Source organism: Mizuhopecten yessoensis, unplaced genomic scaffold (assembly GCF_002113885.1).
Source record: "Mizuhopecten yessoensis strain PY_sf001 unplaced genomic scaffold, ASM211388v2 scaffold11183, whole genome shotgun sequence".
Classification (NCBI taxonomy): Eukaryota; Metazoa; Mollusca; class Bivalvia; order Pectinida; family Pectinidae; genus Mizuhopecten; species Mizuhopecten yessoensis.
Window position 1 is genome coordinate 1,370,573 of NW_018408921.1, and position 18,461 is coordinate 1,389,033.

Below are 18,461 nucleotides of genomic sequence, written 5' to 3' on the forward strand. Positions count from 1 at the left end.
GGTAGTACATCTCAACCCCATCTTAGGTAGTACATCTCAACCCCATCTTAGGTAGTACATCTCAACCCATACATCAAATTCTGGATGTGGCCTATCTTCCATGGTCCATTGATGACTTTGTCAGCATCTCCATCAACATCAAGTTTTGTGTTTAAGTTAGTTTCTCTGATATGTGTATCGATGTTCATAGCGGGGCATAGGCGAGACATATCAAACTGAATGGCGTGTTTATTGGGAAGGGGGCGTATAAGTGGCAGTTTTCCCGGTAGTTAACTGTTATTGGTAGTAATATTTATTAATATTGCAGTTAATCCTGTCAAATTTAATTAACAGCTTTTTTAGAAATTGTAAATGAAATATCCAATAATCTTCTCATTTTTTTCTCGATCAAAATGGGAAAATTCAAGAAATTTTAATTGAAATCTAAATTTAAAATTAATATTCCTTTATTTACATTCCTTTATTAACATCTCCTGAAAACTTTTGTTAAAACGTAAGTTCTCTTGTACATCTGTTAAGTAGCTGATGACTCCTGCAAATTTAAACTAAGTAGTATTTTAAATATTAATGATTGTTCTAATATAGTTTCTATTAGATTTGCTTGTATTTTTTTTTAATGCCTCTGATTAAAATGAAATAGGATTAGAAATTTAACAATTATTTCCTTTGTTTATAGTCTTTGAAACTAGTAAAACATTAGTACTGTGAGCATAGATTAAATAAAGTAACATTTTCCCTCTGTAGCTGTTTGCATTGTTTCACGAGGAGGCACGTTAGTCTAGTGGTAGGACGCTGGGCTCGTGACCGAAGGGTTGCGTGTTCGAGTCACGGCACGGTACTGTGTTGTATCTTTGAGCAAGATATTTTACTCCGCTTGTTCAAGTCTACACAGCTGTAAATGAGTATGTGGTTGGGCAGTGCTGGAATTTTTGAATGCTAGCTGTTAGCGCCAAAATGGAAGCTCTGGCTGTATGTTCCCCAGGGAGTTGAGAAAGGAATTGTCTGGTTGCAAAGGCCCTATAACCACGGATAATAACTTGTGAACCGCTTTGAGACGACCTACAAACTAGGTTGTGATAAAGCGGTATATAATAACCTCGAATTAATATTATTATTATTGTTTCCCCAAGCAGTTACATTGGTTGTCTCCCTTTAGATGGAAAAGGTGCCATACTCTGACAGTTGATAGAATCATAGTGGCTTATATAACATTTCTGTCCTGACCTGTCGGGTTGGTGTTTCTTATGAGCCTTAAACTAATTTTTATTCTTAACTCAAAGTCAGATTTGATTTTCTGAACTGTTTAAAACAATTCTTGCAGTATCACCAATTTTAATGGTTTTAAAAAAATAGTGAAATTATTGGAACCTAGGACTTAAGATAATGGTGTATACCTTTCTGGACTTTAGGATGGCCAACACGTCAGTACCGCGTCAGTTGACTCAGATGAATCGGAGGACAGTGACCAAGGTCAAGGTCAATGTCAAGATAATAATGACATTAAAATTAAACATTCCCGGCGCAAATCAGAAGAGCTTCAGACAGGAAGTCAAGTGACTTTCAACCGGCAAACTTCATCCAAGGTGCTAACCCCTGGGAGTGTTGTAGTAACCATAGTAACCATATTTATGGTGGTTGTCATAGTTACCAGTATAAGTGTACATAGTAATGTTTTGTCCCAAAACACCATTGTAGTTAAAACCCAATTAGCTTGCACTTACGTATCGTCCTGCCAGCTAGCCAAAACGTAGTACTTTCACCGGTGACGGTTAATTGCCTTGTAGATTGTCTCCCTTTGTGAAGTACAGGTTTTATTCAAAAGCCATGTCAATTATGTTTTGCTTATTAAGACCTACTTTATGTAATAATACAATGTATGTGTAATTCTGACAAATTAATACTCGTAAACCTTTAATTTTATAATCAGTTACTACATGTTTTATATAAACATTGAACAAGTACTCCATTAATACTTAACCTTGTATTGTATAACTCCTAAACAGTCACTATTACAAGTATACAATTCGTGAACATGTACTCCTCAATTTCATCTTGTATTTCACGTCTATATGTCAGACATGTCTTTATTTTACAGGCACACATATGTTTAACAGACTTAGCAACCTTTCAAATTTCATCCAGTCAAACTTTTGCCCTTCGCCCATAAAATCAATTTTCATACAGTGTTTATTTGGCCCTTCACATTTTCTTATTTTCACATTCATTTATGTGAAAAGAAATAAAAACCGTTTAAACATTTTTACCTTGAGGAGGTCGCCTTCACTTTTCGTGGAGAAAAAACAAGATAAGTTGGGAATTCTGCTGATGTTAAAATTTAAGAAAAAGGGCACAAAACAAGGTTCTCCCTTTAAAATAGAAAGACTTGATGTATTTATAGATCAATGATATACCATCTTTGTTGAAATTGTAAGAGTTATGAAAAAAATCACAGATAAACAAACAGCTCGTATTCGTAACCAAGATGGTTTCTCATTGAACATTGGTGTTTCAAAACATTGTCATCATATTTTCCTTGTTGTGAATTAAAAATTGGTTAATATTATACTGTATTTGATGAAATGATGATACCTATTCTAATATTTGTAAAATAAAACTCTGAAAGGGATTTTTGAAAATATATGTCAAATGCTTTATTTGTCTGCCCCAGATATTTCTCATTCCAGATTTTCGAGAGCTAGATTTTATAATTACATGTACTTAAAGTTGTCAAATTGGTTTTGTTAGTGATGCAACAAGTTCACTGAGTAGCCAGGGAACATAACTTTTATTTTAAACTGATGCAGTGACCATTGCAAAATGTTCACCCCTATGTAACTTTAGTAGACTCTACCATTCATAGATCTGGATGAGTCCATTGTGGTCTACAGTGGTGAAAGGGTTGAAGGAGATTTCAAATTGGGAATGGGATAAAGAGACCTTTGTGTCTGCTCTGGCAGGAAAATTGTCAAAGTATGAGGTAGAATGTTTAAAGAAAATGTTCTCAACGAAGGTGCGACTTTCACTTGTTATTTACCTGTATGACGGGTGCTATTTATTCTGATACGGTTATTTACCTGTATGACGGGTGCTATTTATTCTGATACGGTTATTTACCTGTATGACGGGTGCTATTTATTCTGATACGGTTATTTACCTGTATGACGGGTGCTATTTATTCTGATACGGTTATTTACCTGTATGACGGGTGCTATTTATTCTGATACGGTTATTTACCTGTATGACGGGTGCTATTTATTCTGATACGGTTATTTACCTGTATGACGGGTGCTATTTATTCTGATACGGTTATTTACCTGTATGACGGGTGCTATTTATTCTGATACGGTTATTTACCTGTATGACGGGTGCTATTTATTCTGATACGGTTATTTACCTGTATGACGGGTGCTATTTATTCTGATACGGCCTGTATAGAGAATTAAATGGGGAAATCTTGATCGGTTTACAATTAGTAACAGGGCCATGATAATTTCATTTCATGATTAAAATTCACTGAATGCATTTTATGAATCGTTTTCTTCATTGTAGGTTCAATGCAGTAGTATATTTTGTGTATGTTGCTTTATTTGTTTAGAGTTACCTCCCTTCCATGCTTATGTAGTGTTCAGTAGTTGTAGTAGAAAGTGGTTGTTACATTAAATTTACCAAACAGAATTCTGCTATTTTATTTTATCATAGTATTATGCTGAATTCATTTTACCAGGAAAAGATTTTTAAAGCAATTCTTTTTAACTTTTTTTTATTTATCACCATTCTTTTCCTATTTCAATTTCAAAATTTGAACTTGTTCATTTAAGTAGTAAAAAGTCCTAATTTTTATTCTGAAATGAACTCCAGTCATGCTATATATTTGTTATAGTATGAATACATTATTTTGGCTGTCTTTCTCTTTATCCTTGACAGATTTGTAAACCTAAATATAGATGATCTGAACACAAATTCTTATTGTTTGCATCAGATGACAATTTAATTTGAATCTGTTGAAATGTACACCATGTACCCATTCTTTCTCCAGTTAAAGACTTTCTTTCTGTATGAGCAAGATGCATTTATTTGCATTTTCTGTTATATTGTTTTAAAAACAATTTGTGTTGGTGTTGAACTTTTTTTTAGTTCTCCAAATCTGTTATAGGTCTTGTTGCTTCGATACCTGAGTTTGTGAGAATAAATGATACTTTGATTACAAATTGGGATTGTTAACTTAAAAGTTTATGAATTCTTTCATACACAGTGATAACTATACTGAATTTACAGAAACATTTGAACATGTCTATATAAATGTATTGCCTTGTTTTCTACAGAGCGTCGTCAATGAAGAGTACTTTACTGTGACTTTCGGCAAGAAAAACAAGGACATGGAGATTGTGGCTGCCATAAAAGGCATCAGTCTGAGGTAAGTTGGTTGATGACACTCCAGTTCAAAGTCAATGTCACACTTTCTATAAATAGAGATTCAATGTATTCAAAATTTTCATCAACTTCTGATGAATAATTATGAGGCCTAAAGTCATGATTTTGGCTCGTAGCATGCAAGTAGGAACTGGTATTTATTTTGCTCAAACGAATGACCTCAACTTTTTTCAACATCACAGGTGTAAATGTATTATAAATCTTTATTCTTCTGCAAACACAGAAGCCTAAGGTCATGATATTCGGCCTGTCATATTTGTTCCAGTGCATGACCTTGACATACTTTTAAAGCCATATGGGTCAAATGTGTTAACATTTTTAAACAATAAGAATATTCTGGAATAACTGAAAGACTTCACATTTGGTGTACAGCGTGCTGGGGTGAAGGGAAATCCAGATTGTTCAGAGGAATTACCTTGATTTCCTTTGAAATAATATGAGTTAAACAAGTGGAATTCTTCAAATGAAGCTTCATTTGGTTCAAAGTAATAGCGGTACATTGCTTGCAATCCAGTTTGTGTAAATTTGATGTAAAATAAAATATAAACTTTATTTTACAACAATTATGAAACAAGTTATATCAAATTATATAAATCACTCTTGTTGGCCCGGATGTTAGCACATGGGGCTCTTAATGTGGGAGGAAACCGGAGTACCCGGAGAAATCACACCTGGTCGGGCAGGCGACCCCCATACCATTTTACATCCAATCGGGGGAATCGAACCTGGCGGCCTTTGTGAAAGGCAAGTGCGGTATCCACTGCGCCACCCGACCACCTGATTTGATGTAGACTGACTCTGAATGTAAACAATGTGAGATGCATACGTTATCTGCATTAAATAACAAGCGTATGATACCCGATGGGCCTCATGCTGTAAAATCTGAGATTGGAAATGGACTTGTCATTGTTAAATGATCTATTAAGGCATAGTTAATGAGAGTTAGCATTACAAGATAATTACAGACTGTATAAAATAAAGAGTTAAGTTTATTTTCATGATGCTTATGGTTAGTGACAGCTATAATTAGGAAAGATTGTTGGGTTAAGCAGTGATCAGTGCCGTAAAGATGATATTATAGGTAGTTGGCATGTCAAAAGGAATGAAAACTGAATCATAAAACTGCTCTAGGATAGAACTCGTAGAAAGATTAGGTGGCAGGCAAGAACTCTACACAACCAGTTTTTGACCCGACTCATCAGTGTTCCCGCTGAATTATAGACTTGAGGTTATATTTGATACATTTTCAAGATTCTGCACCCCTAGGTACTTAGTAACATAAGGCAACACTTGGAAACAGGGGGTACAACAAACTGTTTTAGGGGTGAAAAACCCTCATTTGGGGGTTTTCATCATACAATGCAGGCTTAATGGTAGCATGTTATGACTGTTATATTGACTGCTGTATCAAAGACAATTTTGCTGAAGAAAACAAATAAACTTTGTTGTCGTTGATGACAAATTTAACCTCTGTTGCTGAATGATCTTTGGTCCCTTAAGGATCCACATACCACCCAAAACTCTAACTATGCATTGACATATATTTTTCCAGCATGACTATAGATTTGATAAAATATCTCTGAAAAGAAAATCATACCTCGCGCTACTTTTATGAGAAATAATAAAGATTAACTAAATCAGCAACAGTCAGTCCTGAGTGTAAAAATTAAATTGGGGTGAGACTGGAATTCAAACCCTGGACTTCACACATTGTTATACAATTGCTCTAACCAATTTATCTTTTTTGTCAACGAAAGTGGTCTGGCCAAACTGTACATGTGCTACAGTTATATCCAAACAAAGTTAAGGGGAGGTAACTATATATGGTAAAAACCACAGTGCATTGTGACAGGGATTCTTAAGTTCTTAGCTGATTGGCTTAACACTGGTAAAGTTATCTGATTGGCTAAAAACCACAGGAGTAGATCTATAGGGTATCCAATTATGGTCCATATTTAATTATGACAGATTTGCTGTGTGGTAATGACCATTGACCTTTATCTGTAATGTACCTCCATAAGTCAAATGGCCCTTTTCCTGTGTACAGAATGAAGCATAATGTCTGTATGTTGTTGTTTTGATTTTCAAATTTTGTCAAATTTTAGGTTAGCCTTGACCCCGATTCTGGAGAGACGAGGTCGTGATATTAATGGAATCAACGTGTTTGTGGCGGCCTCCAAGACACCCCTACCCCTGGACTGTGAATCTTTTTTGCTCGGAGGTAACACCCTCAACATCAGAGGTGAGTCAAAACACTGCAATCTGTAGGTAGAAAGATTGGATTCATTTTTCAGGTAATCTTCACATATTGGGCTATTCAGAGTAGATGCACTAATAATCCGAGTTTTATATAGCCCAATATGTTTGATAATTTAACATTGTAAAGAGAAATGCTGCTTCAGAAAATATATGTCTTTGCAAAGGGACCTCATCCTTAAGAGAGAGAAAAAATCATACTCATAATCATATCCCTATAGATACTCAATCACACATACAGCCCTATAGATACTCAATCACACATACATTCCTATAGATACTCAGTCACACACACAGCACTATAGATACTCAATCACACACACAGCCCTATAGATACTCAATCACACACACATTCCTATAGATACTCAATCACACACAGCCCTATAGATACTCAATCACACATACATCCCTATAGATACTCAGTCACCCACACAACCCTATAGATACTCAATCACACACAGAGCCCTATAGATACTCAATCACACACACAGCCCTAGAGATACTCAATCACACACACAGCCCTAAAGATACTCAGTCACACACACAGCCCTATAGATACTGAATCACACACACAGCACTATAGATACTCAGTCACACACACATCCCTATATATACTCAATCACACACACATCCCTATAGATACTCAGTCACACGCACATCCCTATAGATACTCAGTCACACACACATCCCTATATATACTCAATCACACACACATCCCTATAGATACTCAATCACACACACATCCCTAATACTCAATCACACACACATCCCTATAGATACTGAATCACACACACAGCCCTATAGATACTCAGTCACACCCACATCCCTATAGATACTCAATCTCACACACAGCCCTATAGATACTCAATCACACATCCAGCCCTATAGATACTCAATCACACACACAGCCCTATAGATTCTCAATCACACACACATTCCTATAGATACTCAATCACACACACCCCTATAGATACTCAATCACACACAGAGCCCTATAGATACTCAATCACACACACAGCCCTAGAGATACTCAATCACACACACATTCCTATAGATACTGAATCACACACACAGCACTATAGATACTCAGTCACACACACATCCCTATATATACTCAATCACACACACATCCCTATAGATACTGAATCACACACACAGCACTATATATTCTCAGTCACACACACATCCCTATAGATACTCAATCACACACACATCCCTATAGATACTGAATCACAGACACAGCCCTATAGATACTCAGTCACACACACATCCCTATATATACTCAATCACACACACATCCCTATAGATACTCGATCACACACACAGCCCTATATATACTCAATCACACACACAGCCCTAAAGATACTCAGTCACACTCACAGCCCTATAGATACTCAATCACACACACATCCCTATAGATACTCGATCACACACACAGCCCTATATATACTCAATCACACACACAGCCCTAAAGATACTCAGTCACACATACATCCCTATAGATACTCAATCACACACACAGCACTATATATACGCAGTCACACACACATCCCTATAGATACTCAATCACACACACAGCCCTAGAGATACTCAATCACACACACATTCCTATAGATACTCAATCACACACAGACCTATAGATACTCAATCACACATACATCCCTATAGATAATCAGTCACACACACAGCCCTATAGATACTCAATCACACATACAGCCCTATCGATCCTCAATCACACACACAGCCCTATAGATACTCAATTACACACACAGCCCTATAGATACTCAATCACACACACAGCCCTAAAGATACTCAGTCACACACACATCCCTATAGATACTGAATCACACACACAGCCCTATAGATACTCAGTCACACACACAGCCCTAAAGATACTCAGTCACACATACATCCCTATAGATACTCAATCACACACACAGCCCTATAGATACTCAGTCACACACACATCCCTATAGATACTCAGTCACACACACATCCCTATAGATACTCAATCACACACACATCCCTATAGATACTCAGTCACACACACAGCCCTATAGATACTCAATCACACACACATCCCTATAGATACTCAATCACACACACATCCCTATAGATACTCGATCACACACACAGCCCTATATATACTCAATCACACACACAGCCCTAAAGATACTCGATCACACACACATCCCTATAGATACTCAATCACACACAGCCCTATAGATACTCAATCACACACACAACCCTATAGATACTCAATCACACACACATCCCTATAAATACTCAATCACACACACAGCCCTATAGATACTCGATAACACACACAGCCCTATAGATACTCAGTCATACACACATCCCTATAGATACTCAATTACACACACAGCCCTATAGATACTCAGTCAAACACACATCCCTATAGATACTCAATCAAACACACAGTCCTAAAGATATTCAATAACACACACAGACCTATAGATACTCAATCACACACACAGCCCTTTAGATACTCAGTCACACACACATCCCTATAGAGACTCAATCACACACACAGCCCTATAGATACCCAATCACACACACAGCCCTATAGATACCCAATCACACACACACCCTATAGATACTCAGTCACACACACATCCCTATAGAGACTCAATCACACACACAGCCCTATAGATACCCAATCACACACACACCCTATAGATACTCAGTCACACACACATCCCTATAGAGACTCAATCACACACACAGCCCTATAGATACTCAACCCAACACACAGCTCTAAAGATACTCAATCACACACACATCCCTATAGAAACTCGATCACACACACAGCCCTATATATACTCAATCCCACACACAGCCCTAAAGATACTCGATCACACCCACATCCCTATAGATACTCAATCACACACAGCCCTATAGATACTCAATCACACATACATCCCTATAGATACTCAGTCACACACACAGCCCTAAAGATACTCAGTCACACATACATCCCTATAGATACTCAATCACACACACCCCTATAGATACTCAATCACACACACACCCCATAGATACTCAATCACACACACAACCCTATAGATACTCAATCACACACACAGCCCTATAGATACTCAGTCACACACACATCCCTATAGATACTCAATCAAACACACAGCCCTAAAGATATTCAATAACACACACAGACCTATAGATACTCAATCACACACACAGCCCTATAGATACTCAATCCAACACACAGCTCTAAAGATACTCAATCACACACACACATCCCTATAAATACTCAATCACACACACAGCCCTATAGATACTCAGTCACACACACAGCCCTATAGATACTCAATCACACACACAGCCCTATAGATACTCAATCACACACACAGCCCTATAGATACTCAATCACACACACAGCCCTATAGATACTCAATCACACACACAGCCCTATAGATACTCAATCACACACACATCCCTATAGATACTCAATCACACACACATCCCTATAGATACTCAATCACACACACAGCACTATAGATACTCAATCACACACACAGCCCTATAGATACTCAATCACACACACAGCCCTATAGATACTCAATCAGACACATAGCACTATACATACTCAGTCACACACACATCCCTATAGATACTCAGTCACACACACAGCCCTATAGATACTCAATCACACACACAGCCCTATAGATACTCAATCAGACACATAGCACTATACATACTCAGTCACACACACATCCCTATAGATACTCAGTCACACACACAGCCCTATAGATACTCAGTCACACACACAGCCCTATAGATACTCAATCACACACATAGCACTATAGATACTCAGTCACACACACATCCCTATAGACACTCAATCACACACACAGCACTGTAAATACTCAATGGATACACCAGTAACCAGTAGCCCAGTTCTTGCCTCTCCAGCTTCAGTGCATGTGCTGTTTAAATAATGTCGTGGGATGTCTTTGGCAATTTTCTGAAATAAAAGTCTTTTATGGACGTGTTTCCATAGCGATGCTCTGCGGATGGAATAATCGAGGGAGATTTTGACGCTGTGGTTTTGTATTTCATGATTGGAACTTCACCAGATTACACTTGTCGGAAGTAGGGCACTGAACCAGCATGTGACATACAGGTATATAGATGTTATAGACTTTCAGACGCCACCTGCGGTGCACAAACGCCATCATCTCAGCTGCTTAGGGTTTTACTAAGAATTATGTACAAACTGCTATACCTTTCATTCTTAGGAAACAGGACAGGTTTCTTGACAGAAAAAAAAGGAGGCAAGAATTATCAATAGATAGAACTATTTTTTAAGGAACAAAATATATTTTGTATATATTTTTTCTTTTCTTTTTGGACTTTCTGGGTATTTCCATAGATTGAATGTGCTTATTTAACAGATTTTTAGGTCATCTGGCCCAACATCTCCTGAATAGCCGATACATTTGGGATGATGATATTTAACCATTAGAATGCTGGATTGAAGGATTGTTGAGTTTGTTCAAATGAATCACCTTGACCCACTTTCAAGGTCACAGAGGTCAAATGCATTTAGACATTTAAACGGCTTCTCTTAATGACAAGATACCAAGTGTGATATTTGGCCATTAGCATGCTTGGTTGTGAAGCTGTAAAGTTTGTTCAGATGAATGACCTTGACTTACTATCAAGGTCATTTGGGTCAAATGTTTTAAAACTTTTAAATGTCTTCCCCTCAATAACAAAGCATGCTGGGATAAAGGAATATGTAGTTTGATACAATGAATGACCTTGATCTTTTATCAAGGTCACAGGGGTCAATGTTGTTAAAACCACTAGATTGCTTCTTCTGAATAACAATGGGACCTAGGTTGATGGTATTCAGCCAGTAGCATATACAGGGTTAAAGTCTTACCGTAGTCATAGGATTTATTGAGCTCAAACAAACAAAAAGAAAATTGTTCAAATGAATAACCTTGACAGAAAAGATTTAATGTTTTCCCTTCCTATGATAAATCTAACCAAAACAGGAAACAAAACTATAATTTAGTTTGGCCTTATGTCCAGTCAGCTATAAGAACTGCCTACCGTATTACAAAACACTCCAAATAATTTGATCCATAATTTTACCTGTACAAACGTACGTGTATCTATTGCATACAGGTATTTTTTTTTATCAAGTCTCGATACATAAATCCACCCACACACACAGTTGACACGCTACAGTTATTTACCATCAGTGAGCAACAATCTTTTTGAAAATTTAAAATTTACTATAAATAGATTGTAATTTGTCATTAAAAGCTTACCTATGGCCAACAAACTAGATCATACCAGGGGAAGTAGCTCATTTAAGGTTGTTTTACATATTTACATAATAATAAATGGTGCTAATTGATGTGTCGATCAACAGCCCAAGTGCCAATTGGGTTGTAATATGTCTGTTATTGACGTCTGTAAATGTACTGAAAACAAATCAGACGTGACATTATCAACAAATGGAACAAATAGTATGTTAAACAGCTGTAAAAAATGCTGAACAGATGTTCAATGCAGAATAAAGGCCAAAAATTTAAAAAACAAAAAAAAAACAAAAAAAAAACGAGGGAAATATTTGAAAAATTGGACAGATTCTTCCATGTTGTAATTCATTTTTAAGCGTCTTTTTAAAATTTGTATAATAATATAAAATTGTCAAAGGCCAAAAATATGCCAAAAAAATGAGAAGATATTTGAAAATTGAGCAGAATGGTAATTTTTTTATAATTTGAGCAAGAAGGTGAATTCAGCTTAAGTACAAAAAAAATTGTAACATGAATTTACATTTATTTACGTATGCAATGATCTGGAATTACACAACTGGGGAGGGGGGAACCCATTGGAAAAACTTGTTCTGAAAGCATCATGGTAAAAGATTAGCAGGGCAAAATTTTGCAGATCACCTTATAATACAAGGTATACTAAATATAAACATTGACGTTCATCATTTGAAGTTTTAAAAATCTGTTATGACTGCTGTCAGTACACCTGAAAATTTAATGAAATTTTTTACCTTGCGTGACTTTTGATCACTAGCTGTGTTTTAATCCCAGGAATGACCTGTACAAGACCTCTGGTTACCCAATGTCAAAATGATATTGACTGATTGCTTTACTCTTGTACTGAGAGCATTTCATAACGTTGGTTACTAGACATCATTTGTGCCAAAATGAGCATTACACAAAAGTTGTTTTCTTAATTAAATCAATTAACTTATCAAAACACTCATTTTGTCACGAAATCTACCGGAGTTAAAAGAGAGAGAGAGAAAATAGTTTGTTTTAACTCCTCAAGGTCTTCCTATGTACTAAATTTTTGACATGTTAACTCATTCACCCCTAAAGTCACATTTGGTCCTTAAATTACCAAATGTCTGGTTGACCTTTTTGGTGGTTCTTAACAAGTGAGATACACTTTGTAATCACCGTTTGTGGTCTCAACATTTAGTGTCAGTCTTAAAGGTTCTACAGTAAATGTAATGCTCTTATCATCAAATTAAATCTGTTTACTGCAGGTCAGCAGCTCCAGGTGAAATATAAACATGTATGGTTGACCTTCTTGATGTTTTTTCACAGGCATAACATAATTTGTAATCACTGTTAGTGGATCTCAGCATTCAATGTCAGTAATAAAGGTTCTATAGTAAATAATGTTCTTATCATTGAATTAAACTTGTTTATCGCAAGTTAGCAGCTCCAGGTGAAATTATGTAATATGGGTCAACAGAAAAGGTTCTGTTTGCTTGTCAACTGTCTGGTCAGGCAGTGGAAATGTTGGGAACAGTGTATGTCCATTCTGGGGTCAGTAATGGTCAGTATGGCAGTAGAGTGTATAGGTGCCAGCTGATCAAAGCCCCGTAAGCTTAACAGCATATCAACTGAAATATTTGATATATCATTTTTGTCATCCCCGCAACGAAGTAGCGGAAGCAAGACTAAGGTGTTGCTTTTACGGCGGTGGCGGCGGCGTCAAAATTAAGTTTTCATATTGATCAATTCAAGTCTGAACTGAAATATATTTAGTTTTTGATTGCATTACGTTTTGCTAAAAATATGACCGATAGATTTGTTTGTCTACTTTGTCGTTAAGATAACGATACTTTGAACGTCTGTACCCTGCAGGTCTGTAATGATCTCTAGTGACCCTTGGCCATGGTCAGGCATTGTCTAGACAGATTGAATTGGTGGTCAGATCTAGCCTGATCGTCATACAGCCCCAAGGCCCTGGTTAGTCAAAGAATCACAATTCTTAATGACAATAAATTGCAATACAAAAACTTTGTTCTATTTTAAAAATAGAAAAATAAAAACTATTTATAATTATTATAACCATAAATAGAAAGGTAGTGATGTAGGGCTTTCTTAATTCAAAATTGAAAACTTAGAAATATTTTAAATTAAATAGATTTATTTATTAAATATATTAAATGAAATAGAATAGAATAAAATATTTATATCAGAAATATAAATATATATATATAGTTAGTGGTGTAAGACTAATTAACACACACAAAAAGTGGTTTTTTTTTTTCCAAAGCAAAATTAATCAATCAAAAAAGAAAATACTAAAATTAAAAAAAAAATTATACTGTAGCTTGTTTGCTTGCTGTTGAATGGACAGATATTATAACTCCTGTCATCTGTGATCGGAGCTTTTTATCAATGTCCAGTCTGGGTGTTAATGCTTGATGTAGCTAATGTTTTAGTTAATGGTATGGAAATACCACCAATGGTTGACAGAACAAATCAACATGCTTGTCAATAAATATTGGTCTCCACTTCAAAACCTTCAAATATTCAGCTATAACCAGTAAACTATTTTGAGGTTTTTGCCAATTGTTGTATACCATTGCACAGTCTTAATTTTAGTGAATCTTCAGGAAATTCATATACAGTCAAACTTCCATAAATTGTACTTCAAACATTCCTATTTCTTGATGTGTCAAACTTATGATAAGACCGAGTCCAGATTTTTTCTGTTGTAATACACCTCTGATTTATGAATCTAACCTTTCTGAGTCGAAATTTCTCGCTGCTTCGAACCACAATCAAGCCCTGATCGTTCGGAAAACATTGAAAATTATAACTATATAATAAATCGAAGTAAAACAATTACCTGTACGAAAAACATTGGAATGTTAACACCTAAACATGCAATCTACAGTGAAAAAATATGTCAAATAATAATAATAATTTCAGGTTCTTATACACTGCTTTATCACAACCTAATTCATAGGTCGTCTCAAAGCGGTTCACAAATTATTATCCGTGGTTATAGGGTCTTCTCAACTCCCTGGGGAGCATCGTAACAGCCAGAGCTGCCATTTCAGCGCTAACAGCTAGCATTTAACAATTTTAGCACTGCCCAACTACTTCTCATTTACAGCTGAGTAGACTGGAACAAGCGGAGTAAAGTATCTTGCTCTAAGATACAACACAGTGCCGTGCCGAGACTTGAACCCACAACCTTTCGGTCACGAGCCCGGCGTCCTACCACTAGACTACCGTGCCTCCTCAAACATATTTTTTCCAATATTACATTAAATCCAATAGATAAAGATTTCAGATTAAAAAAAAATGCCTTGTGTTCGGTCACTTAACAATCACATTCAGACTTATGCAGTTTTCAAATTTGTTTGAAGCTCGACATATTAATAAAAATGGTTTTATAACACAGGTGGTTGCTTAAGAATGTTTGACTGTTAATGTCTGTATAGCAGAACTTCCAGAACTTTGCAGTACAAAGGCTAAAATACCATGGACCAGGCCTAAACAATCACTGTTCACTGGCTATACTAGTGCAACGGTTCTGTCAGGGGTCAAAGGTCAACCATATTTATAGTTTGACCAGCCAATATGCTACTTTTGACATTTAGTTCCAGTACACAGAACATTTCTGAGGTCCTTCTGGGGACCAGATTAAAACAGACCCCAGTCTGATCTTTGGGCTAAAGTGTGAATTAGCCGGCAGACTTGAAAGGTCTCTGAGCCAGAACATACTGTCCTGCACATGAACACTGCATGGTGTGCGCGCTCATCAGTGTAGCTGACGGGATGCTGAGTATGACATCAGCATTTCTCTGTCGAAAAGCAACATGTCAAATTATTTATACATTACATGTATGGAAACTGAATGTTACGTCGAAAATCTGAATAAAAAGGAGAAAAGAAGTCAGATCTGTACTAGTGGTATACCTGCTAATTAGTCGTCTGCATTTCTGCAGCTCAACCTGCAAATGACCAATTAACCTTTGCTGATTGTGGAATCTGCTCTGCTTAGATCATTGAAAATGTTTCTATTTTGCAAAAGAATTCTCTTTAAACAAAACATAATGGTGTACGTATTAAAAGGCAAATTGTACACACAAATGTAGTTTAAATGTTAGTAATGATTTCATTCAAAAGTTTACGTACCGAAATAGCCCAAAATTAACAAGCTTGATATGCATTTTCACCATTTATGACACTGTATCTCATTACTGCGAACTTGGCAGGCTTCAAATAATATCAACAATTCATGGAAGTTTAACAAATATATTTATTTGTGTTGGAGGGTGGGTGGGTATTGCTTTGTTGAGGATGCATATCTGTATCATTATCTTATGTGTACTTGACCGGCTCACGTACTTCTGGGGAAAAGTTGTTTGTGACCGAGTGTGCAGATTTGAATGTAGTCTATATGAATCCTGTGGCCTTTTACAGATATTGAAATCCCTTGAACAGTATCCAAAATGTTCAAATCAGTTTTGTTCCTTGGGAAGCAGGTGGTTTTAAATATGTCCAAGTCAAAGCAGGTAAACTTTAATGCTTTTGGATTTGGACATTGGAAAGTTTTTTGTTTAAGGTTTTAAAGATGTGAGCAGGCCTCGTAATTTAGCTGCCTGCAGTGCGTTGATTATTTCGTACTTTAGTACCAGTGTATGGTTCCGTCCCCTATTACCCAGATGAGATGTACAGTGTAATTTGGACATCATGACTGTGGCATTTGACTTCCTGCCGAAGTCGTTGAACATGAAGCGCACACCTCATCTTTATGTCATTTTCAAGATGAAGGTCTGACACAGTAGTTCGAGATAGAACATAAAAAGATATTGCAGACACCAATTTTGAAATGTTTGTGACGAAAGGTTAAAGTTTTGTCTGGGGAATCCTGGAATAGAGTTTGGTTTTTGTAATATTTTGGATATGTGGTCAGAATCATTTAAATGTTTTGGTGTTGTAACGCCCTGGTAGAGGTCAGTAAATTACTTGAACAAGATCAAGAGTTCTGGTGAATATAACAATTCTGTTAATTTGTGTTTGATTATAAAGTTAGGCAAGAAATACAATCCATCCCTGGGAGTTAGATGTGAACATATAAGGTGATTAAAACCCCTCGGGGTGAAATGATGACAGGTTTTCTTTCATATTTAATCCTTGAGGTTAGAATCACCTTTACATGAACCCTATAACGCACCCACATCCTCTGAAATACATACAGAGCACACAGTAACATTGAACAACATAATTAATTAGTATGCGGATATAAACAAAGTAAATGATTAATTACTATATCAGGAACTCATCAGCCAGTTGTTATGTGGTGCCATTACTGCCAATATACTGTATACCGGGAAATGTTCTCTGCAATCTTTCGCCTTTTTGTCCTTAGGAAGGCAAATTTATCATGACAGCCAACATTAGTAATCAGTATTCCATTTATAGTAATTACATGTGAAGGGTGAAATTAACACTTAGATGAACATGAACTTTACCATTGGAGGGTGGATATTTGGCTGGGCTAAAGATTCCCTGCCCAAAAATAAGTTTACTTCCGGTAACATATGCCTGAAAAAAATGGGTACTTCCGTAGGCAAATCATTTCACTTTAATGTTAATTTAGTTTTTTCGTGAATTAATATTATGGTTTATTTCAAAATTTACCTAGGGTCAGCAGTAAAATCTAGGGTAGGTCGGTTGACTGAATTTGAAACACATATTTTTTTTGTCTAAACTGAAAAACCTACTCTGTACAGTTATACAAAAGTTATATCATTTTTGTGCTCTTTACAGAATTGTCCTTGTTGTAGACTTTTGTGTCAGCACCAGCAAATGTTGTACCAGTCAATCAGGTATATATATATAACAAAATGATCACCGTGGTCTAGCTCCCCGAGTCATTTCAACCTGGACTCATTATGTACCTCAGCATGCATGTATGAATTACAGATCAATGTTTCGGTTTGAAACACTACATGGCTTTTTATATTGATTCGGAGGAAACATTGCTATTCTGGTACATAGAAGCTCTTTATATTGATGTTGTATGCTGTTTTGAAGAAATACACGATTCAGAATAACTGAACAGTGGAAAAGGAGGTCATATTTCTGATAATATGTTTTCTGATTTAGTCATGCATCCTAATGTTTTAACATTGAGCCAGTGGTACATATATTTATCTCATTTGATATTATTGAAAACAATATCACATCAGCTGTTCCTGATTTCATTTTTACTATTCTGCCAGTAATGTTATTTCATTCCTTTTTGTTGCAAAGTAAAATTTTCATGAAACAACATTTTCAGCTCACCCGAGACAAAGTCTCAAGTGACCTATTGCGATCGCCTTTTGTCCGTCGTCCGTCGTGCGTCCGTAAACAATTTACATTTTCGACTTCTTCTCCAAAACCCCTGAACCAATTTCAATGAAATTTTGCAGGGACCTTCCATGGACAAAGGTCAAC

At 36.3% G+C, this 18,461-nt stretch overlaps 1 protein-coding gene across 7 annotated transcripts in view; it reads left to right on the forward strand.

Annotated features, from left to right (window-relative positions):
* The window catches only part of LOC110440519 (pleckstrin homology domain-containing family G member 5-like), a 172,046-nt gene that overhangs the window by 61,134 nt on the left and 92,451 nt on the right, over positions 1 to 18,461 (forward strand). For 6 of the 7 annotated variants that reach the window (XM_021483649.1, XM_021483648.1, XM_021483650.1 and 3 more), the window contains 3 exons: positions 1,410 to 1,583; positions 4,323 to 4,414; positions 6,537 to 6,673. In XM_021483649.1, the coding sequence (XP_021339324.1) occupies positions 1,410 to 1,583; positions 4,323 to 4,414; positions 6,537 to 6,673 (403 nt within the window). The remainder of the gene's footprint in view (positions 1 to 1,409; positions 1,584 to 4,322; positions 4,415 to 6,536; positions 6,674 to 18,461) is intronic. The other variant, XM_021483647.1, reaches the window with a different exon arrangement.